The 23,794-nt window shown below is 40.6% G+C and overlaps 1 protein-coding gene across 1 annotated transcript; it reads left to right on the forward strand.

Moving 5' to 3' along the window:
• The first annotated feature begins 7,175 nt into the window (after positions 1-7,175).
• Positions 7,176-15,608, forward strand: scd (stearoyl-CoA desaturase (delta-9-desaturase)). The gene is made up of 7 exons (XM_036571955.1): positions 7,176-7,330; positions 7,746-7,947; positions 8,925-9,055; positions 10,821-11,026; positions 13,271-13,503; positions 14,583-14,785; positions 14,967-15,608. Exons 2-6 carry the CDS (start codon positions 7,758-7,760, stop codon positions 14,780-14,782), a joined length of 960 nt encoding a protein of 319 aa, XP_036427848.1. The 5' UTR covers positions 7,176-7,330; positions 7,746-7,757; the 3' UTR covers positions 14,783-14,785; positions 14,967-15,608.
• The last annotated feature ends 8,186 nt before the right edge of the window (positions 15,609-23,794 follow it).

The raw sequence follows: 23,794 nt of genomic DNA on the forward strand, positions 1-23,794 counted from the left end.
AATAAATAAAAAAACAGAATGCCATGATGTGCAAATGATTTCAACCATATATTTAATTGCATATAGTACAAAGACAAGATATCAGATGGTCAAACTAAGAAATTTGATTGTTTTTTGAAAAACATTTGCCCATTTTGAATTTGATGCCAGCAGCATGTTTCAAAAAAGTTGATATGTTGTCTTTGTACTGTTTGCAATGAAATACAGGGTTTAAATGATTTGCACATCATTTCATTCTGTTTTTATTTACATTTTGCACAGCGTCCCAACTTTTTTGGAAATAGGCTCTTATTATAATTTTTCCCCTGTATAAGGTTCATGTACTGCTGTTTTATGGTAATCAATAATATTTGTTTAGTGTGTTGCTTTAGACTGTTTTAACTTTCTGAATGTATTGATTCCTGTGGTTTTACTGTAAATGTTTTTCATAAGAATCATATACAGTGATATATACTGTTCTCTTATTTCCCTTGGAGATCAATAAACTGGAGTTATCTATCTGTCATTAATATTTGAATGTCCAAATATAACTCCTAATAACTTTTAGCAGTGTTCATGCATTCTGTAAGAAGAGTTTGTTCTTCTTCCAATAAATGTATAAATGTAATTTTTATTTCTATGTCTGTCATATAAAACCTGCATAAACGGCTATGCTGGAATCATCACTAAATACAGAGTTTCGACAGCAGATGGCGCCACAGTTCCTCCTACATCAGTACTGTGTCTGTCCGCTGTAATGATGCAGTGCTGAGTGAACTGCCTGTAATGTCAGTGTTTGAACAGCAGATGGCGCCACAGTTCCTCATATTTTTCTCAGTAACTGTTTTATTAATACTGTATTGTAATTCAGAACTGAACCCCATCAGATCATCTGTGTTTAATAAAAAAGAAAAAATGCCACTTGCTGATCTCGACTCCTCTAAACAATAAAACACGGCTCTCACTCTCAATCATACCAATCATTTATATTATATCTATGGCTAAATGTGTTTGCGTGGCTGGGGGCAAGAATGAAATGTAAATAAATGAATAAATAAGTGATTTACTATATGTAGTGCTACTATGGAAACAGATATTTGTGCATAGAGGAGAGATGAGGACTGAATCTGAATCTCATACTAAATCATAGGTTTATTTTATCCGTCTGCACATGTGGACACCTTACTGTACATATTGCACTTTCCGTACCCCACTATCGCGCATTGTGCACATCTGGACACTCCACACCTGGACACTTTATTTCAGTACCAATATCTGCACATATTTGTTCAGTATTGTCATTATATTCTGTTACCTGCGCCTCCTTGTACATCATTATTGCACTGCCTTTTTCATCTCAGGTTATAGATCTTATTCCAGATTTTTGTATATTTCTATTTGTATATTTGCCTGTAAATAGGATTTTTTAAATATTTATTCTTCTTTTTATATCCTGCCTTCCACCCAATGACAGCTGGGGTAGGCTCCAGCACCACACTATGACCCAGAAGGATAAGTGGTTTAGGTGTGTGTGTGTGTGTGTGTGTGTGTTTGTGTATTCTTCCTTTTATATTGTTTCACTCTTATTATTATTACTGTGCTGTGTTGTGTGACTGATACTGGCTGCTAAATGTCCTTCGGGATCAATAAAGTATCTATCTATCTATCTATCTATCTATCTATCTATCTATCTAATGTTAATATTTTGTCTTATTTGAGGTGGAACCTCAAACAGTGTCTGTACTGACATGTAAATGCCTGTAATTGCCAAATACACAGATAAATCTTACCTCATAACTTTTTCACTTGCAATGTTTTTCAGCCCTCTGAGTTAATAATAAACTTCAAATGAATATATTTAAGTTCGATTTCAGTTTCTTGCGCTGTTTTGAAAGCTGGCACTCTTTTATGGTGTGACTGATATGAAAAAAATAAAGGTGATGAAATCCCAGCAGGACAGATGAGCACATCACTGAATAAGTGACTGATTTTCTCTGAACATTGAAACCGTCGCCCTGCATTTTACAGTGAAATAAGAGCTGCAACACTGCTTACATAATTCAGTTGAAATGAATAAATGTGTAAAATCTACTGGCAAATCACAAGAGAACTAAACAGCACTGTAAACGCGTTATTAATGACAGTACATAAGCATAAGTAATTAAATTATTGGTGTAACTGAAAGGAAATGCAGCAAATAACACAGCAATGTAGTTTATTGTTAGTGTTTTTGATACCGTGGTACATCATTAAAATAATATATATTTTTTTTTTTTCCAAAATGTTCTACATAATTAAACAGTTAAGATGTAAACAGAGTCGTTCCGAGTGGTTCTCTGTTCTAGAGAAACTTACAGGGTCAGAACTGTTCACAGTGGTGGTGATAGGAACCAGACGTCCACCTCTAAAAGCTCCCTCACAGAAAGTTACTACATGAAATGGTTATCAATTCACTGCCTGATGACTGAGACACTGTTTTATGAACTGTTTTGAGAACTTAAGCTCCATTCAATGAGAATCATATACACTGATATGTACTGTTCTCTTATTTCCCTTGGAGATCAATAAACTAGGGTTATCTACTGTCATTAATATTTGAATGTTTGAACATAACTCCTAATAACTTTCAGCAGTGTTCATGCATTCTGTAAGAAGAGTTTGTCTTTCTTCCAATAAATGTATTTCTTCTATTAAAACAGAAATATAATGTTTATTTCTATGTCTGTCCTATTAAACCTGCATAAACGGCTATGCTGAAATCACTAAATACAGAGTTTCGACAGCAGATGGCGGAACAGTTCCGCCTACATCAGCACTGAGTCTGAAACACAGCTTTATCCCCAGTTCCTGCCACATTTACCAAAAACTGATTTTTCCATCTCAGTAACTGTTTTATTAATATGTTACTGTAATTCAGAACTGAACCCCATCAGATCATCTGTGTTTAATAAAAAAGAAAAAATTCCACTTGTCGATCTCGACTCCTCTAAACAATAAAACACGGCTCTCACTCTCAATCATACCAATCATTTATATTATATAAATATAATATAAATATATTTATATTATATCTATGGCTAAGTGTGTTTGCGTGGCTGGGAGCAAGAATGAAATGTAAATAAATAAATAAATAAATAACTATATGTAGTGCAACTATGGAAACAGATATTTGTGCATAGCAAAGGTTTAATGTTCATATTTTGTCTTATTTGAGGTGGAACTTCAAACAGTGTCTATACTGACATGTAAATGCCTATAATTGCCAAATACACAGATAAATCTTAACCTTTTCACTTGCAATGTTTTTCAGTCCTCTGTGTTAATAATGAACTTTAATTGAATATATTTAAGTTCTATTTTAGTTTCTGGTGCTGTTTTGAAAGCTGGCACTCTTTTATGGTGTGACTCTTATGAAAAAAATGAAGGTGATGAAATCCCAGCAGGACAGATGAGCACATCACTGAATAAGTGACTGATTTTCTCTGAACATTGAAACCGTCGCCCTGCATTTTACAGTGAAATAAGAGCTGCAACACTGCTTACATAATTCAGTTGAAATGAATAAATGTGTAAAATCTACTGGCAAATCAAAAGAGAACTAAACAGCACTGTAAACGCGTTATTAATGACAGTACATAAGCATAAGTAATTAAATTATTGGTGTAACTGAAAGGAAATGCAGCAAATAACACAGCAATGTAGTTTATTGTTAATGTTCTTAATACCACAGTATAAAATGAATTCTGATTTTTACATAATTAAACAGTTAAGATGTAAACAGAGTCATTCAGAGCCTTTTCATTGGTGGTTCTGTGGTAGAATTCTCGCCTGCCACGTGGGAGACCCGGGTCTGATTACCGCTCGTCGATTTTGGGGGCAGTCGTGCGCTGGAGGTTAGGGAACCAGCCAAGGTCGCCGGTTCGATCCCCTCAGCTGACAATACGTGACTGAAGTGCCCTTGAGCAAGGCACCCAACCTTGGTGCCTTGGGCACTGTGGATATGGCTGGCCACCGCTCCAGGCAAGTGTGCTCACTGCCCCCTAGTGTGTGTGTGTGTGTTCACTAGTGTGTATGTGGTGTTTCACTGCACGGATGGGTTAAATGCAGAGGTCTAATTCCGATGTGTTCAGACACAGTTGGCTAAAGAAAAAGGTTCATTTCATTTCATAGTGGTTCTCTGTTCTAGAGAAACTTACCTAGTCAGAATTGTTCACAGTGGTGGTGAACCGGACGTCCACCTCTAAAAGTTCCCTCACAGAAAGTTACTACATGAAATGGTTATGAATTCACTGCCTGATGACTGAGACTGTTTTATGATCGTTTTGAGAACTTAAACTCCGTTCATGGTGGAGGGATACATGCAGGGCGCTGTGAGGCAAAACAGTAGAAAACTTATTATTTCAGATTTTCCACTATTTTCCATCATCAACATTCCATATAAACTCAGAAGACTCGTGTTGGTTCACTGGTGGTTTTGGATAGTAATTAAAATGTCTATATCTTTGTTGTAGTCATGGCGACCCCTGCTTCCTATCACCACCACTGTGAAGACATCTGAACCATTTCACACCAAACCACTCTGAATCACTCTGTTTACACCTCTATGATTAAATTATGAAGGAATTTCCCTTTAAAAGCAGTGACTGTCCCTAGTTTGGCTACAGGGGTTTTACAGTAGCTCAGGTTTTAAGGTCTGGGCTGTGGATCCAGTCAGAGGATGGTCAGACGTGTCTGAAGCAGCAGAGTGAGGAATTAAACACTGGGGTGAAGAAACAGCTCAGCTGAGAGCTTCGTGTAGACTGAAGTTAGTGAGCTCAACCCAGCAGATCTGCTTCTGACAGTCTTTCCCATCATTCAGTGGTTCATCTTCTCCATCTTTCCTCCTCTGAGCAACCACAACCAGAGCCGGTTTATGAGGAGCCTGGCTGCTTCCTATTTCTCCCGTTATATTAAAAACAGGACTGCTAAACAGCAGAGGGCGCCAGCGAGGGAGTCCTCAATGAATGGGAGTGAATGGAGCTAAAAACGAAAAGTTAAAATAGTTTCTAATCACTCGCCCAGAACTTTCCTTTAATTTTAGAAAGTAGAAGGATGTATTTCACTAAAAAAACAAAGAAATCTCACCTATATATTTCCTTTTTTTCTACAGCAAACGGGTTTTGGGCAGCAGAAGGCAGGCTTTACTGCTAGAGCACGATGATTGATTGGCGAGCGGAGAAGCTCATTGGCTGTTCGCGCTCACAGACGTCATGGACGTACATGAGGCGACGTTTTAAACTCCTCGAGTTTAAAAGCTCTTAAAAATATAACAGCAGTGTTAAAATGCTTTATGCTGCTCTGTGTTCAGGAAATGATTGCATTCTTTTACATTAGAAATGTTTAAACAACCCATTCATTCTGGACTCGCTTGGGAGCGCCCTCTAGTGTTTGAAAAACCCAGAAGACATTGCAGAGTGAAAATTCTCCTCTCTGCAAATTCTTAGGGGTTCATTAAGATCAGACTTAGCAGGAAAAGTCAAATAAAAACACTACAGTCAGTGAAAGTTAGCAGGACTTCGATCTTCTTCTTTCTGATTCCAGAGCTTCTGCTTAGTCAATACAACTAAATCTGTTAGCAATTAATGAAAGCTAGCAGCTACTGAGCACTTCATTCAACCTTCCAGCCGTGAAACTTCAAAGCCGTGAAACAAGAACAGACCAGAGAACGTAGATCTCTGTTTCTAAACTAGCCAACAAAAACTACAACAAATTTTCTGTTTGAATTTTTATTTTGGAGGACTTTTTATTCACACTGAGCATGAAATACAGCTCAGATGCTAATGTATTGTTTTCATACTTGTTTTTCAATTGAAGCTTCAAAAATGCATTAAAGTTACAGTCATTCGTGTGTGAAAGTCATTTTGACACACAAATACACTTTTATTTTAAATTTAAATTAAAGTGTTATGAAAAAAGAACAATTTTTGGCCATTTTGGATGTGTTAAAACAAAAACACTGTGACACATAATGTGTTAAAACTGCAAACACAGGTCAGTTTGTTTAACACATCACATTTTAGAGTGGAGAATCGTCCAGCGAGCCCAGCACAGTTTTTACTGTACTGACCATCAAAACCTTTTAAAAATGTTTAATATGGTAATGATGCTGCATTCATGGACAACAGCAAACTGAACATTTCTTGAACGACTTCTCAGCTCCACGTGTCATAAAAACACTTGTGTCAGCAGCATTGCTCAAAAAAACGTTAAACGAATTGAAATGCTGAAAGGAAATAGCAATATTTGTGTTTTCTACATACAATGTGAGTTTGAAGCTGTATTTTCAGTGGAGTATATTTTTAAAAAGCTCAAATTTGTGGCCATTTTGTCAGCAGTGTTACAGTCGATATCTGATGTTGTTCAACATGACAGACATTTAAAATTACACATAGATTCGCAGAATGTCCCACTAATTATCGATTAATTTGATTTCATACCAAGTTTCAGGTGACGTCAACAGTTCTAACCACCCCCTCCCAGCCCAATTCCAGATATCAGACACCATTTATTGTGATTCACCTCTTTTCCAACCTTTGCACGTTTTTCTCTGCACAAAAAATCAATTTTAATCGATGTAAGTTATGTTTTTGCCTAACAACGAGATAAAACTTCGATTTTGAGTTGTGATTAGGAATAAAATGTGCTTTTAAACACAATTTGGATTTTTAAAAAGCTCAAATTTGTGGCCATTTTGTCAGCAGCGTTACGGTCATTGGCGATACTGATCTTAAAATTACACCTAAATTCGCAGAATGTCCCACTAATTATCGATTAATTTGATTTCATACCAAGTTTTAGGTGACGTCAACAGTTCTACCCCCCTCCCCCCTCCCCCTCCCAGCCCAATTCCGGATATCAGATACCATCTTATTGTGATTCCTCTCGCTTTTCCGACCTTTTCTCGTTTTTATCTGGACGAAAAATGCATTTGATCGCACATCGTTGTTGTTTTTCATCACTGTAATGCGATTCCGTTGTGTTTAGAGCCTTATTTTGGGGTTTTTTTCCGGTACAAAGGTGCGACCTGCCTCTACACGCTGGATGTTGGAGAAATGAGTAAGAAAAGAGGCAGCGTGAACAGCAGATAAGCTTCAGCCAATCATAGGCGCTGATTCGGGTGGCATCAATCCGCCTGGCCAATAGGAGCGCAGGAAGCGGCAGGATAAAACCGCATCACGGCGAGGCTGCATCCAAACCTCCGCGGAGCAGAGCAGAGTAGAGTAGAGGACGGCTCTACATTAATAAACATCCAGTTTTATAAAGAATTAGTTTATCAAAACTGCGGTTTATTAAAGCGGTTCGGTTTCTAAAGGTAAGCGCTGTTTTATTTATCATCATTTAGCTTAAAAAGTTGAACCCGGAACATGTTTTTAAACTCTTGCTATGTGGTTCATATGTATGTTTTTTTGCCTAACAACGAGGTAAAACTTCGATTTTGAGTCGTATTTAGGAATAAAATGTGTTTTAAACACAATTTGAATTCGTTTTATACCTTCAGTAACGCGAAACTTAAGTTTTCTCCCTTCTTTACTGGAACTCTCCGTTCCACCTTAAATGAATAACTGCTGCGCCATTTAAGGTGGAACGGAGAGTTCCATTGAGAACCCAACTTCAGCCTTGTGGAAACGGCTGAATCTCATGCATGCATGCATATAAGGAGAGTCTGTGGACATAAATTAGGAAAATAAGTAAAAAATGCTGTAATAACCCGTGTTCTGTTCTGCCAGGTCTGATTGAGGATGACTGAGACGACCCTTGAGCCCACCATGGTGGAGGACGTGTTTGATGAGTCCTACAGGGAGAAGAAAGGGCCCAAACCTCCTATGGTGATCGTGTGGAGAAACGTGGTGCTGATGAGCCTCCTGCATCTAGGAGCCGTTTACGCCCTGTTCCTCATCCCGTCCGCCTCGCCGCTCACCCTGCTTTGGGGTACGAGCACCAACATCTGCACCTACATTCACAGCAGGAGGTCCTCAGATCTGTCATTTACACATCTGTCCAGGCTGGTTCTGAGACAGATATCGGGACCGAGTCCACCTGAATGAGCTGGTTTTATTATAAATGGAGTAGGATCCTAATTTACTTTGGGAATTTAATAAAATCGTATTACTTTAGCTTAATTTAAAAGTTTTCCGATGGAAGCTCAGATTGGTGAGAAGGCAGCAGTGTGTCAAAATATTGACTTATCATAAATTAACGACTTGCTGTCTTGAAATATTGACATAATATCTCAAAATAATGACTTGCTGTCTCAAAATAGTGACACATCTCAAAATTATGACAATACCAAAATAATGACTTTCTCAAAATGTTGACTTAAAATCTCAAAATAATGTTCTATTTTTATAAATTATTGGTGTATTATCTCAAAATAATTACTTTCTTAGTTGCAACTTCGTATGTCAAGATAATGACTTACTTTCTCAAAATATTGACTTAGTATCTCAAAAATAATGACTTGTGAACAAATGAATAATGTCTCAAAAGAATGGCTTGCTTTCTCAAATTGTTGACTTAGTATCTCAAATTTATAAATTATTGATGTAATATTTCGAAATAGCTACTTTCTTAATTGTAACTTCGTATGTCAAGATAATGACTTTTTTTTTTTCCAAAGTATTGACTTAATATCTCAAATTTATGAGATGATTTACTTCTTTTCTGTCATAATAATGATTCACTTCCTTTCTGAAGACTGAGAAATACTGTGTCAGAATAGTGAATTTTAAATGTCAATAAAGTGAGTAATTATTTCAGGATAGCCTAATTATTCATCCAAAGATACTAATTCATTAATCTGACATAGTAAATTGGCATTTTAAGAAAATAAGTCATTAATTACTCCTGCTGTGGAGTTTTTGATGTTCCTCGTCTGCTGATTTTCTTTAATCTGTGTCCTCCTCCAGCTCTGCTGTGTTTTGTGTTCAGCGCTCTGGGTATAACAGCCGGAGCTCACAGACTGTGGAGTCATCGCTCTTATAAAGCCTCACTGCCGCTCCGCGTCTTCCTCACCTTCGCCAACTCCATGGCCTTCCAGGTAATCGGCACCAGCTCTTTATCTAGAACCCAGCAAACTTGTGCTCTCTCTGAGGAGCAGAGCTTATTTCTGATGCTCTTGTTGACATTTGAGCTCTTGAAAAATCACCGAAGAGTAAAATTTAAACTTTTAAAACGGATAAAAAACTGCACATTCTGTCTTGAACTGGAGCAACGTTGATCGATATGTTAAAACAAAAACACATTTTAGAGCTGATAATCGTCCAAAGAGCCCGGCACAGTTTTTACATTAACTCTGACCATCAAAACTTTTTAAAACGTTTAATACAGTGATGATGCTACATTCACGGACAACTGCAAACCGGATATTCCACTGGAATAGAGCCACAATGGAAAACACTACTTGGGAAACCATAGAAGCCAAACGTCTTGTTGACACTCGATCAATTACTCGCCTTTATCAAATACAAAGCTGTTTAGATTTTGCCAATTTTTTAAAACAAAAACCTCAAAAACTGAAGGAACAGCTGATAACAGTTCTTCAAATCCGGTTCTAAATCCACAGGCCACGCCCTCTTTCTCCTCCTGCTGTGATATCAGAACTCAAACCTTTCAGGTGTTTAAAGCACCTTATAGAAAACCATATTTAAAATCTGCTCTTCATACTAAGGAGATCCTCTGATGGTCATGAAGCTCAGAGAGAGCGGCTTTAGGATGATCTGAACCTGCGCAGAGTTTATTACTTCATTAAAAAGTAACAGAGGAGATCAAACATTACTCAGAACATTTCAACAGAGGGCCGGCGTCACTCCGCCAGACTCCAACAGGGTTTGGTCAGATGGTCAGTCTGCAGTGACTGTGCCGAACTCTAAACAAACTCTGTCAGCATCGCCAGATACACAAACAGTAGTTTCATAATTATTACATTAGCATTGAGCTTGTCTGTGGTCCAGATGTTCTGGGTTCTAAAGTGGGTCAGGAACCGTGTCTTCGCTCCGGCGTGGTCAGTTCAGTTACTGAACTCTATTCTGCTCTCATAAATCATGAGGAGTGCCGACTGTACGACCTCGAAATAGACGCACTGATCTAAACCGGTCTGTGCTGAGGGTTTAGGGGTCTAAGGGTTCAAATCAGGTTCTGGAGTTCCAGTTCTGACCATTTCAAAGTCAAACAGTCCAAATTCAGAAAACTGAAGCTCCTCTAAAATGCACAGGAGGTTCTTCACCTGCAGGTTTTAGAATCTTTTTGTAAAAGCTCTGTAAAGAAGTGTCTGATCCCTGCATGTGATAATAGGGCTGTTTCCAAATTAAAGCGATAGTTCAGTGACAATTTTAATTTCTCCAGTATTTACCCCAAATATAGCCGATCAGCCAAGATGTGTTTGGTGTCTTAAGTTTGCTTTTTTTGGCTTTAGCACTGGAGCTATGAGGATAACGTTGCTAACAAACAGAGGAAGCTTATAGTCCATCAATTGGCACAGTATCTCACACTGCATGACACACCTTTATCTGTAAATATGGGCTAAAGAATCTAAACGTATTGTGTGGTGTGTAATGTGTGTTACTGCTGTGGAAAACGTTGATTTAACAGCAGGTTAACTTAAAAAATTAATTAAAGAATTCCATCAAAACTATAATCAGCCTTTATCCCAAGTGCAGCTGCTGCACATACAACATAATCAAGAATTTATCATATCAGCTGCCAATCAGGAGTCACATTTTATTTTGAGATGAGATTTTGATGATTTTATTCATTAAATACACCAACACTTGGTTTGTTTTGCTCGGTTTCTCTCTCTGGAACAGAACGACATCTACGAGTGGGCTCGAGACCACAGAGTTCATCATAAATACTCGGAGACCGACGCGGACCCCCACAACGCCGTGCGGGGCTTTTTCTTCTCTCACATTGGCTGGCTGCTGGTCCGTAAGCACCCAGACGTCATCGAGAAGGGAAGCAAGCTGGAGCTCAGCGACCTGAAGGCAGACAAGGTGGTCATGTTTCAGAGAAGGTGAGTGGACACAGTGGATTGATGGTTAGATGGATGGGGGAATATCTTCATTGATCTCTTGTAGATTATAGATTTGCTGAGAAAGCTCATTCTCGGCTACATCCAGACATCAAATTCAGTTCTTCAGTCACCATCCTTCTCCGATACTCTCCAACTACACACGAATAATGCAGTGAGAATGTGAGGGAACGTTCCAGAGCAGAGGTCACTAATAGGTGGACCACGGTCAGAGTCCGGACCCAGACGCTGTCCTATGCGGACCTGGACCTATAATCGATAAACTATGGAGAATTATTTAATTTCGACGGGGTGGTCCTATTTTAATCGCCTTTACGGTAGCTTTAGCGGCCCGGGAGACTCACAGACCAATCGCATGCGTTGTACATATCACACGTGACGCTACTCAGCCAATCAGATCTGTGCATTATGATGAGCGCCGAGACTCCAGTGAGTGACTCACACACAGGGGAGGGATGAGGCGAGAAACAGCAGTCAGAGAAGAAAGTGAGTCAGAGGGAAGTTGTTTCACATGATGTGATCTAAAAAGAGAAAACTGACAGATGTTGAAATATGACTGATTTTCAATTTGTTTGATTTGACATTCAGTTGTTGACTGTATAAGATGTTGGTAGACCTACCAGGCTACTTCAGTAAACAGTATATAGCAAGTTAGACATTATGATGTTCTGGACCTTTGCTTGAGGAAATTTTGTCTGACTGGACCTTATTGAATTTTTATTATTATTATTATTATTATTATTATTATTATTATTGGTATTATGAAATACCCCTGTTCTAGAGGCTCCCAACACCCACACACAGGTTCTGCACATCAGGCTAACATTTGAGTTTGAGTGTTGGAGGATGTTGGACTTCAGGGTTCACCAGAGGAAGAGTGACATAGTTGAGCTCCACATCACAGACCTTCAGACCTGTCAGGATGGGAATCGATAAGACTTTATTGATACCAGTGCCGTTATCGATTCTGCTTACCGGTCTTATTCTTTATCTTTATTGATTCCTGACCAATTTTGTGATAGGCCTACGCAGGTAGTCTGAACACGGCGTAGAACGTCTGCCATGTTAAAATAAATTAGTGGTCATGTTCTGAAAAGGATCGAACTCGGAAAACAAATATAAAACTGACTGATAAACAGTTCTTCTTCAGAAACGTCTCCTCCTTGTTTCAGGTTCTCAGCAGCGTAGACGCAGTTTGATGCACGAGCTTTTGCGAACACGCTGACTTTGATAAAAAGAAATTGATAACGTCGCCGGCATTTGATTCTCAACTAGAACTGGTTCTCGATTCCCATCCCTGGCTGAGTGGTTGGTACAGAGGTTGGCGTGTTGGGCTGCTGGGTTCCTTTGCTGTTTCTACAGAAATGTCCCAACAGACAGCGTCACCTCAGTACTGGGCCCTGTGTGTGGATTGTAAGACTCCACAGTGAGTCCGATCTTTGGATCTGAGCCGTTTTCTCGTTTGCTGCAGTTTAAACCAAGAGCATCAGCAGCTGTTTTTCTGCAGACTCACTTTAAACTGACTTAGTTGCTGTAACCTGTAACATTGTGAGAAAAGACCAGCGTCTGTCAGCAGGTCTGTTTGTCCTCAGTGCCGTTACAGGGTGTTCAGCATGTTCCTATAAGACAGTATAAAGTAATTATTCCCGGCTGTATTATTACTGTGAGTACGTTACTCTGATGAGTTCAGGCAGGTGTTTCTCTGCGTGCTCGGTATGCGGCCCCGCCTACATGAGTCGACCCTGAGGGCAGAATTATGGGAACGAATTACCGGTGCAGCATAAACTTTCCCTTTTACTTTAATTGAGCTCTTCATAAAATCTCTTCTGGGAAATCTTTAAGTAGAAACTCAGATAAAAAAATTCTTAAACTGTAAATTGACTTTTAGACCCAAACTTTATTTTACCCACCACCCAAATAATACCTGCTCTGTGGGGGTCCTGTGGGGTCCTGACTTAACCCCAACCCCAGAGTATGCAGAGGGACAGATGAAGTAACTGTTGGACATCTGTCTGGTTGGAGGACATTATAAAATAGTGAAATAGACCATGAGTGTAGATACAGGAACTTAACGCTGTCCAGCACTGACTCTGTCCAGCTCCTGGAGGAATCTGTCCTGGTGTTTAAGCAGGTCTGCCTGTCTGAATATCTCTCCTCATCATTCTCTCTCTCTCTCTCTCTCTCTCTCTCTCTCTCTCTCTCTCTCTCTCTCTCTCTCTCTATCAGATTCTACAAGCCGTCAGTGCTGCTGATGTGTTTCGTGGTCCCGACGGTGGTCCCATGGTTGCTGTGGAACGAGTCTCTGTGGGTCGGGTTTTTCATTCCCACCCTGATGAGATACGCGCTGGGGCTTAACGCCACCTGGCTGGTCAACAGCGCCGCCCACATGTGGGGGAACCGACCCTATGACGTCAACATTAACCCCCGAGAGAACAGATTCGTCACCTTCAGCGCTATAGGTACGTCATCATAAACCCCCCCCAGCCCCCCTGAACAGCTGTGGCACTGTAGGTTCTGTAGGTTCTATTGGTTTGTCATCATCAGGCAAACATGGGTGTTTTGTTACAGCCCTGTCAAAGTAGGCGGTTCATTGCCTTGTTAAACCACAAAATCCACCAGACCAGGGAGCCACCTGGTCCCTGGAGTTCTACCACCCTGGAGAGTTTAGATCCAGCTCACCTGGCTCTAAACCCTGCAGGGTGGTAGATGTCCAGGACCAGATTGTCAGACCACAGGCTAAAGTTACATTTAAAACTCTAAAAAAAATTCCAGACTGATCCCATTTAAATCCATCATCCTCACTTAAACATGTTTACCTGCTGCTTCTTTACTGTGTTGGCACAAACGGCAGAGAAAGTAACGAGTGTGCAGGAGTTCAGTGAGCTCCGTTTGGTTCAGCAGCAGCTTAAAAGTTGTAGTGTGTGATCCCCAATATCTCAGTCACCCAATAAATCTGCAGAAACCAGCCTGATAATGTGAGACGCCCAGTCTGTTATAGCCTGTTAAGACTTTAAAAGTCGTGTAGTGAACCCGAGGCTTTAGTCTCGGCCTCAGACGCTCCACCAACATGTATGCTGGCGGTCTGATATCTGTTGTATGAAAGTGGCTGCGGCTCTGGGAGTGTCCTTCTGATTGGCTGTCCCCTCACTCGTGTGTCCACACTTCCTTGCGCTGGTTTCATTTTGTCAGAACAATTTTGTAAACAGTTACTTGTGACTGCATCTTTCAGAGCTGGCAGCAAATTCACTCCCGTCACAGCATCAGATCTGTAGTTCAGCCGTTTCTCTGAAGTATCTAGATGTTAGAACCTTTGACCCTCGTGTAGTTTATTGTTAGACACTTTGGCTTCATCAATATTAACCCCACAGAGAGCAAACCGGTCACCTTTAGCGCTGTACGGCGTCTCTTATAGTAAACTACAGGTCAGAGGTTCAGAGTCAGGATCCACACTAAAGTTTAACTCTGGTTTCGGTTCTTGCTGGACTGTCGTGCTGACCGACTGGCCGCTGTTCCTCAGACTGTGTTGTTGTGTTTGTAGGCGAGGGCTACCACAACTACCACCACACCTTCCCCTACGACTACTCCACCAGCGAGTATGGCTGGAAGCTCAATCTCACCACCTGCTTCATCGACCTGATGTGCTTCGTGGGTTTGGCCCGGGAGCGTAAGCGGGCGGCTCGAGAGGTGGTCAGAGCCCGAGTCCAGCGCACGGGAGATGGCAGCCACAGGAGTGGCTAAGAGGTACAAACGCACAGATCTGATACACAGCGAGCAATCTTTTATGCTTGTTCATTTAATAAAATGTTCTTATGATGGTAACATTTTTGAGGTGTGAGCAGTTTTCATTTTGTTTAAAATTTTTTATTTTTTTTCTTTTTAAACTGAATTTGTAATCATGTGTATTTTTGCTGTTCATTTCCAGTGTTTGTCTCGACTGCAGCAGTGGAAGTTTTGGCGAGGCGCGTTCTGAAGACGTCTTGTCTCTAGCGCCCCCTGTGTTGTGGAGGCCGGAGCGCTGAGTTCCTCAGCAGACGAGCCAAACCCCCTCCAACGGACTCAATCACATGACGATTGTATATCAGGAACACTGCAGTCTGAAAATCTGAACTCTAAATAAGACACGTAACAAATTAAACTTGCGATGCTCCACATGGTGGAACATCTGCAGTTCTGTAATGAGCTTACTGCTGTATGTAGATGATATGAATTCATAATGATGGAGATATATTCTGGAAGACGTTTAAAAACTGTTAAATCTGTTGCAGGTTGGAGTTTGGAGGGTTTTTTTCTTTAATTATTATTTAAGTGTATAAGATGACTCTGCTGAAGAAGCAGCAGCTTCAAACACACTAAATTACATGCTGAACCACCAAGCGGCCTTTAATTCAGTCTGGAGTTAAAGCTGATCTACAGCTGCTGTACCAGCCCCAGGTTTTTAAAGGGAAACTCCACCTGTTTCTCCAAAATGCCCCCATAATTAAGCACTGAGATGTAAATAGAGTGATTCAGAGAGGTTTGGTGTGAAATGGTTCAGATGTCATTACAGTGGTGGTGATGGGAACCAGGGGTCGCCATGACTACAACAGAAATATAGACATTTTATTTACTATCCAAAACCACCAGTGAACCTACACGAGTCTTCTGAGTTTATACGGGTGTTGATGATGGAAAATAGTGGAAAACCTGAAATAATAAGTTTTCTTTGGAGACTATTTTTCCTCACAGCGCCCTGCATGTATCCCTCCACCATGAATGGAGTTTAAGTTCTCAAAACTATCATAAACAGTGTCTCAGTCATCAGGCAGTGAATTCATAACCATTTCATGTAGTAACTTTCTGTGAGGGAGCTTTTAGAGGGGGACGTCTGGTTCCTATCACCACCACTGTGAACAATACTGACTCTGTAAGCTTCTCTAGAACAGAGTGTTTCACACCAAACCACTCTAAATGACTCTGTTTACATCTTAACTATTTAATTATGGAGAGAATTCCTGGCAGAATTCCTGTTTTAAAATGACTGGGAATTCTGTAGGGAATTAATATCATTAAAATGAATGCAAATGTGGGACAATCCAGATCGGATCTGTGTCAGAAACAGAAAATGAAATGTGCCGTAATTCATTGGTGCTGTTTGTGTTTATGTAGAACATTTTCTTTGCCAAAATTGCAGCCTTTAAAAAGCACTTTGTCTTTATGAGTTTGAAACGTTAATTATTGATTATTTTTAAAAGCCTTTGGCTTGATCTTAATTGTGAGAAACTCTCACAGATGCTTTGTCATTTAGAGTATTTCTGAAAGACCTGATGGTCTTTTGTACCGTTATTGTGTTTACAGATAAAGTGTGTGTGTGGGGGTGGGTGTGTGTGTGTGGGGGTGGGTGTGTAAATGCTGATGCTGAAGTATCTCTTTAACAACCGTCTCTGACACTAATGACAGTCTGTTCTGTTGAGGTTCTGATGAACTGGATGCTCCTCACAGTATTCTGTACTGAAACACCGTTTTCAGATGAAATCATTTAAAACGTTCTGATTCTGCTCCTCTGTGTGTGTCAGACTGTATTTCATAATAATTTTATAAATAAATATTACAAACTGCTGAGCTGTGTTTCTGTTTATAACGGCTGAAGTTACTGTAGAGGGAAGGTTACATCACACTGAGGCCCATTTCACCCCTCGCCCCTCCCACAGCCCTACACCTCCGTGTAGCGTGTTCTCGTCTAGGGGTAGGGTGACCCGATTCTTGTTGAGATAGAGGGGCAGGGTGAAACGTTGGGGCTACACGACCCTCCAAACAGAGAGTTATGAGAAAAAACAAAATCTGGCAAGAGACCAAAGAAACCCACAAATGTGAGAATTTTGTCTGTTAAAAATCACGATAACCACTGTATTATCTTAGTTTAATGTCGTTTCAGTGTATTATGGTCCTTTTCTTCATAACAAGCATAAAAAAATCATTAGTAGTGCTGATGTCTCAGTAGCTAGCTGGCTAAATTTCCCGTTCCACCTTAAATGGTGCAGCAGTTCTGACGCCTGAGGTGCCAGAATGTAACTGCTGCTCCATTTAAGGTGGAACGGGAAAATTCAAACAAGAAGCTGGTGAATATCTGACTTCAGCTTCCTATCACTGAAGAATTAGTGGTGGGCGATAATAAATAATTGCCCCCTCTTTGAAAGCATGTGATGTCCTAAATGTAACTAAAGCCCAGCAGTGAGCAGCTGAACTTTACCCTCCTCTGCTGTCACTGCAGACTGGCAGGGTCGCCTACAGAGCAGCGCTGGTAGCTGTTAATGAAGTAATGCTCTTTTTATTTGAGGGTCCCATTTCAGAGAGAAGATTTCAACCACTACCCTGTAACTCAGTTCTGAGGGGCAATACTCAAAAACAAGGGGGAGGGGTAAAAGTAAGAAATGGGACTGGGCCTGAGTGTTCAGTTTATTCTGTCCACCTGCATTACTCGTCTACTTGTTGGCCACTTTATCAAAAACGCCCACCCTACACAAGTTTGTGTTTGATTTTCTAATTCATCCCCCCCCAAATAAAATGGTTCTTGAGGATTGTTTAGTAAAGAACTGTTTTTATTTAGAACCATGAACACTCAAAGAACCATTTGCATGATTAAAGCGTTCATTGCCTCTTGAAAGTTTCTTCAGATTGATTGTAAATGTGCTGTATATAGTTTATATATAGAGCCTTTTTGAAAAGAGTTCTATTATTATGGTGTCAAGCTGGTCAAGAACCCTTTTTGATGCTATATAGAACCATATACAGCACATTCTCCATCAATCTGAAGAACACTTTCCATCCTTTCCAAAGAACCATTTAATCATGCAAAGGGTTCTTTGAGTGTTCATGGTTCTATATAGATTATATTTTTACTAAAGAACCCTTGAAGAAACATCTTTTTAGGAGCGTAGAAGATAAGTGAACACACCCTGAACACATTCTGCACATTTTAGTGCACAATTACTGTTTCTTTACTGAATTTAACACACTGTGCAAAAGTTATGGCACATTCAAACTCAAATAAAGCGTCCCATTTCTTATTATTACCCCTTGTTTTCGAGTCATCTTGTCCCTTAGAACTAAGTTTTACAAAGGGTAGTGGTTGAAATCTTCCCTCTGAAATGGGACCCTCAAATAAAAAGAGCATTACTTCATTAACAGCTACCAGCGCTGCTCTGTAGGCGACCCTGCCAGTCTGCAGTGACAGCAGAGGAGGGTAAAGTTCAGCTGCTCACTGCTGGGCTTTAGTTACATTTAGGACATCACATGCTTTCAAAGAGGGGGCAATTATTTATTATCGCCCACCACTAATTCTTCAGTGATAGGAAGCTGAAGTCAGATATTCACCAGCTTCTTGTTTGAATTTTCCCGTTCCACCTTAAATGGAGCAGCAGTTACATTCTGGCACCTCAGGCGTCAGAACTGCTGCACCATTTAAGGTGGAACAGGAAATTTAGCCAGCTAGCTACTGAGACATCAGCACTACTAATGATTTTTTTATGCTTGTTATGAAGAAAAGGACCATAATACACTGAAACGACATTAAACTAAGATAATACAGTGGTTATCGTGATTTTTAACAGACAAAATTCTCACAGTTGTGTGTTTCTTTGGTCTCTTGTTCATCTTGTCAGTTTTTCTTTTTTTCTTATATCACTCTGTTTGTCTTTGAAAAACCTTAGTTTGGAGGGTCATGTAGCCCCAACACTTCACCCTATCCCTCTATCTCAACAAGAATCGGGACACCCTACCCCTAGACGAGAACATGCTAAACGGAGGGGAGGGGCTGAGTGGGTTGGAGTGAAATGGGTTTGGGCCTTGAAGAGATGAGACTGTTGGGTTTACAGTGAGTTTAATGTGTTACAGATCAGCGCTGACTCAGCTTTATTCAGCTAATCACTACAATAACCTGCATATTAATAAGAGAATCTGCTCAGTATGAATATCTCATTATGAAAGTGCTGTAACAGTAACGTCAGTAAACTCTGTGTGTTTCCATCTTAATGACCTCAAATCTTTTATAACTCTGACTTGTTTCTAATTTTGACTGTGTTTGTTTCAAACATTATTTTTTAAATAAAGCTGATTTACCTGCTGGTGAAGTCTGATGCTGCTGTAACGCAGCGGTACTGAACAAAATCAAACCATTAAGTGTTTCTGTTGGTTCCTGATGGTTTTGTAATGTGTTTTGTCTTTTTAAATGGGTTTATTATCACAGTGTAAAGGATCCTAATGGTTTAACAGGCAACCAGTGGCTGATTCTAAATGCATTTGATGGTTTCCTAACGGGACCTAAAGGTGTTCTACAGGAAACTAGTGGTCACTACGGGAAACCATCGAGACAATTCCCATTAGAAAGACAAACCATCAGGTTTTAATCCTAATGGTTTCTTGTTTAGTCCTTTAAGTTCTAGATATGACCTGAGTCAGTGGAACTCCCCGGTTCTGTGTGATTACACTGTGAAGCTCAGGGTAGATTAGACAGCCTGCAGGACTGAAGGCCGAACGAGCTTTAACTCCAGCTCTAACTCACTCAGCACAGACACTGCAGCTCTGTAGTCAGCAGTGTTGTTATTACTGTTTGACTCACTGATCAGAACCAGAGCAGCAGCACATAGAACCACCAGAACCCACATCATCAGCTCAACCACAAAACTATCAGCTGAACCCATACGGGAAAAATATATACGACAAATGTATTTACCAAATATATTTTGCAATGTATGAAAATGGCCAAAAACGCATTTATTAGTTATTAGCTGTGCTCAGTTTTGTGTAATAAAGGTTACAGATGTAACTAAACCATACTGACTTCTGTGATCTGCAGTAAGGCTCTCACACACAAGGTATTTCAAATAAACAAGATATCAGATCATAACTGCATTTTCACAGAGTATCAATACCCACAACACTCGCTTCTGTCATGTTAAAGGTTCATTTGATCATATTTAAAATTAAGATACTGTAAGATGCTGGACTGTCTGGAGGAAACAACCGTTAATGTGACCTCACAGTTCACTGATATGTACCTGTTTTTATTTCAGGGCATTTATTGCTTCCTGTAACACACACACACACACACACACACACACACACACACACACACACACAGCATGGACGCTGTGACTGAACCAGGTTACTTAAGTTTACACACACACACTCCCTCTCTCTGACTCAGTATGTGTGTGATCAGTTGTAATCTCCAGGTAACTAAAGTTCACCATGAAGTTCACACACACACACACACACACACACACACACACACACACACACATACTCTGATTCAGTGTGTGTGTAAGAGATATCCAGGTAACTTAAGTTCATGCTCTCTCCTTGACTGGGTGTTGGAGCCTGTGTGTGTGTGTGTGTATCTCCAGGTAACTTAAGTTCATCTCTCTCTCTGAAGTTCACAGTAACTCGGTCAGTTGTTACATCAGTCCTGCAGCCCCAGCTGAACTCGCCAGTCGCGTCATAGTTTTAATGGTAACTTCTTGCATGTTTACGAGTTTTTGAGCTGATGAAGTTTCGGCTGGTGAGCTTTATTTACAGTACAACCCCAGTTCAGGGGGGGATGGGGTAACAAAAGGCTGGAAAAGTAAGTGGTACTAATACAAAACAGCTGGAGGAGCAATTTGCAACTAACTCACATGACTGAGTATAAAAAGAGCATTTTAGAGAGGCATAGTCTGTCAGACGCAAAGATGGGCAGAGGTTCACCAATCTGAGAAAAACTGAAAAATGTTCCTCAACGTAAAATTGCTAAGACTTTGGATATCCCACCATCTACAATACATATTGTCATCAAAAGTTTCAGAGAATCTGGAGAAATCCCTTTACGCAAGGGACAAGGCCAACGGTCAATATTGGATGCTCGTGATCTTTGGGCCCTCAGGTGGCACTGCATGAAAAACAGCCATGATTCTGTACTGGAAATCACTGCATGGACTCTGGAACACTTCCAGAAATCATTGTCCGTGAACACAGTTTGCCATGCAATCCACTAATGCAATTTAAAGCTGTATCATGTGAAGAAGAAGCCATATGTCAACACCATCCAGAAACACCGCCGTCTTCTCTGGGCCAAAGCTCATTTAAGATGGACTGAGGCAAAATGGAAAACTGTTCTGTGGTCGGATGAACCAAAAATTTAAATTCTTTCTGGGAACCACATACGCCTTGTCCTGCAGTCTCAAGAGGAGAGGGACCGTCCAGCTTGTTATCAGTGCACAGTTCAAAAGCCTGCATCTCTGATGGTATGGGGCTGCATTAGTGCCTATGGCTTGGGCAGCTCACACATCTGGAAAGGCACTATCAATGCTGAACAGTGTTTAGAAGTTTTAGAACAACCTATGCTGCCATCCAGACAACGTCTTTTTCAGGGAAGGCCTTGCATATTTCAGAAAGACAATGATAAACCAATACTGCATCCATCACAACAGCATGGCTTTGCAGAAGAAGAGTCCGGGTGCTGAACTGGCCTGCCTGCAGTCCAGACCTTTCACCGTTAGGAAACATTTGTCGCAACATGAGGCTAAAAATCCATCAAAGAAGACCCAGGACTGTTGAGCAGCTAGAATAATACATCAGACAACAATGTGACAACATTCCTCTCCCAAAACTCCAGCAGTTGGTCTCCTCACTTCCCAGACGTTTACAGGCTGCTGTTTAAAGAAGAGGGGAAGCTACACAATGGTGGACACGACCCTGTCCCAACTTTTTTGAGAGGCGTTGCTGCCATCAAGTTCTAAATGAGTTAATGTTTTTCATGAAATGGTAAAATGTCTCACTTTCAACATATGACGTGTTCTATGTTCTATTGGGAATAAAATATGGGTCTATGAGATTCACAAATCATTGAATTCTGTTTTTATTTACATTTATTTCAATTTTACACAGCGTCCCAACTTTTTTGGAATTGGAGTTGTACCTGAGCAGGCGCTGAATCAGCTCCAACCTCCCAATTCAGCTCCTCCATCCGACTCTGGAGAACACGAGTACGATGGGATACAGTCTGTGCAAAAGTTTGCACACCCCCAGTCGAATTCCACGTAGCAATGTGTGGATTTTTGAAGTGTGAATAAGTTTATACACCCTCCACACCGACAGACTGCCGCACACTTTCATACACACTTACTGTTTATTCACTGAATTTAACGTGTAACTGTGGCCTGGTTGTGTTTATCATTTTTTAAAATCCACAGAGACCATTAAGTGTGTCTGTTGGTTCCTGATGGTTTTATAATGTGTTCTGTCCTTTTTAACGGGTTGGTATCACAGTGTAAAGGATCCTAATGGTTTAACAGGTGACCAGTGGCTGATTCTAAAGGCATTTGATGGCTTCCTAATGGGATCTAAAGGTGTTCTACAGGAAACTAGCGCTCTGTATTGGAAACCATTAAGCCCATTCCCATTAGAGAGCTAAACCTTAATGTTTTCATTTTAATGGGTTCTAATGGTCCTTTTTTAGCTAATGGATCGTCGAGAGCCATTCAGACACTCTGAAGGTTCTTCAGTGTAAGCTGAAGGTGGTTCTAGATCTGTTTAAACTGTAGCGAACTCTTCAAGGCGCAGCTTCTTAGAGCTCTGCTGATGTTTTTTTAAGTGATAAATATATACTGAGGGTTCTCATGCACGCGCGCGCTGCTACGTCACGCCCCTCCCCCCTCGGGTTACTGTCGTTCATGACCTCTGGTGTGAGTTCACGCGCCACACCGTCTGACCCGAACGGGCGAATCAGAAGTTCTGCGCGCTTGTGTGACTCCTGACAGCCAATCAGCGCCGAGCACAGCGGAAACCTGGATGTTGCCGTGCGCGTGCAACACACACACACACACACACTCTGTTTCCTGACTCTGAGTGTGTGTGTGATGTAATGTCTATAATCTCTCCAATGGTGGTTTATTACATATGAGAGTCTGTGTTTACATGTAAGTTTGGTTTTAAGGGGAACTCCACCAATTTTCCCAAATTCTCTCCATAATTAAACAGTTAAGATGTGAACAGAGTCGTTCAGAGCGGTTTGCTTTGTAGATAAACTCAGAGTCAGAACTGTTCACAGTGGTGGTGATAGGAACCAGACGTCCACTAAAAGCTCCCTCACAGAAAGTTACTACATGAAATGGTTATGAATTCCCTGCCTGATGACTGAGACACTGTTTTAAGATAGTTTTGAGAACTTTTCATGGTGGAGGGATACATACAGGGCGCTGTGAGGCTATATAGTCCCCAAACAAAACTTATTATTCCAGATTTTCCACTATTTCACCATCATTAACATCCCATATAAAACTCAGAAGACTCGCGTAGGTTCACTGGTGGTTTTGGATAGTAAATAAAATGTCTGTATTTGTGTTGTAGTCATGGCGACCCCTGGTTCCTATCACCACCACCGTAAAGACTTCTGAACCATTTCACACCAAACCACTCTGATTACATCTCACACACTCAGTTATGGGGGAATTTTGGAAATATGGTGGAGTTCCCCTTTCAACGTGTCCCAAACAGAGAACCATGGGCATCTATGTGACACACACTGAATACAGAGTTTCACTCCAGTTAATGTCGAGTGTGTGTTTAAACGAGTGGTGGAACACTGAAGCTGCGCCCCCCCTCTGGTGGTGGGTGAAGGTACTGCACTCCAAATCACCTCCGGTCAATATTAAATACTGAGCAGAAATTAGAGGCCCCCTCACTTATTTAATATCCAAACACTCGTTAAGTACGAGTTATCTATTTTGTCAGTGTGAG

The sequence above is a fragment of the Colossoma macropomum genome, unplaced genomic scaffold, assembly GCF_904425465.1.
Source record: "Colossoma macropomum unplaced genomic scaffold, Colossoma_macropomum, whole genome shotgun sequence".
In the NCBI taxonomy this organism is placed as follows: domain Eukaryota; kingdom Metazoa; phylum Chordata; class Actinopteri; order Characiformes; family Serrasalmidae; genus Colossoma; species Colossoma macropomum.

Bases quoted from the DNA above. Each gene is read 5' to 3' on its own strand.
- scd (XM_036571955.1), top strand. From the start codon at position 7,758: ATGACTGAGACGACCCTTGAGCCCACCATGGTGGAGGACGTGTTTGAT. The intron at 9,056-10,820 runs GTAATCGGCACC...TCTCTGGAACAG, and splicing joins CCAACTCCATGGCCTTCCAG to AACGACATCTACGAGTGGGC. The intron at 11,027-13,270 runs GTGAGTGGACAC...TCTCTCTATCAG, and splicing joins GTGGTCATGTTTCAGAGAAG to ATTCTACAAGCCGTCAGTGC.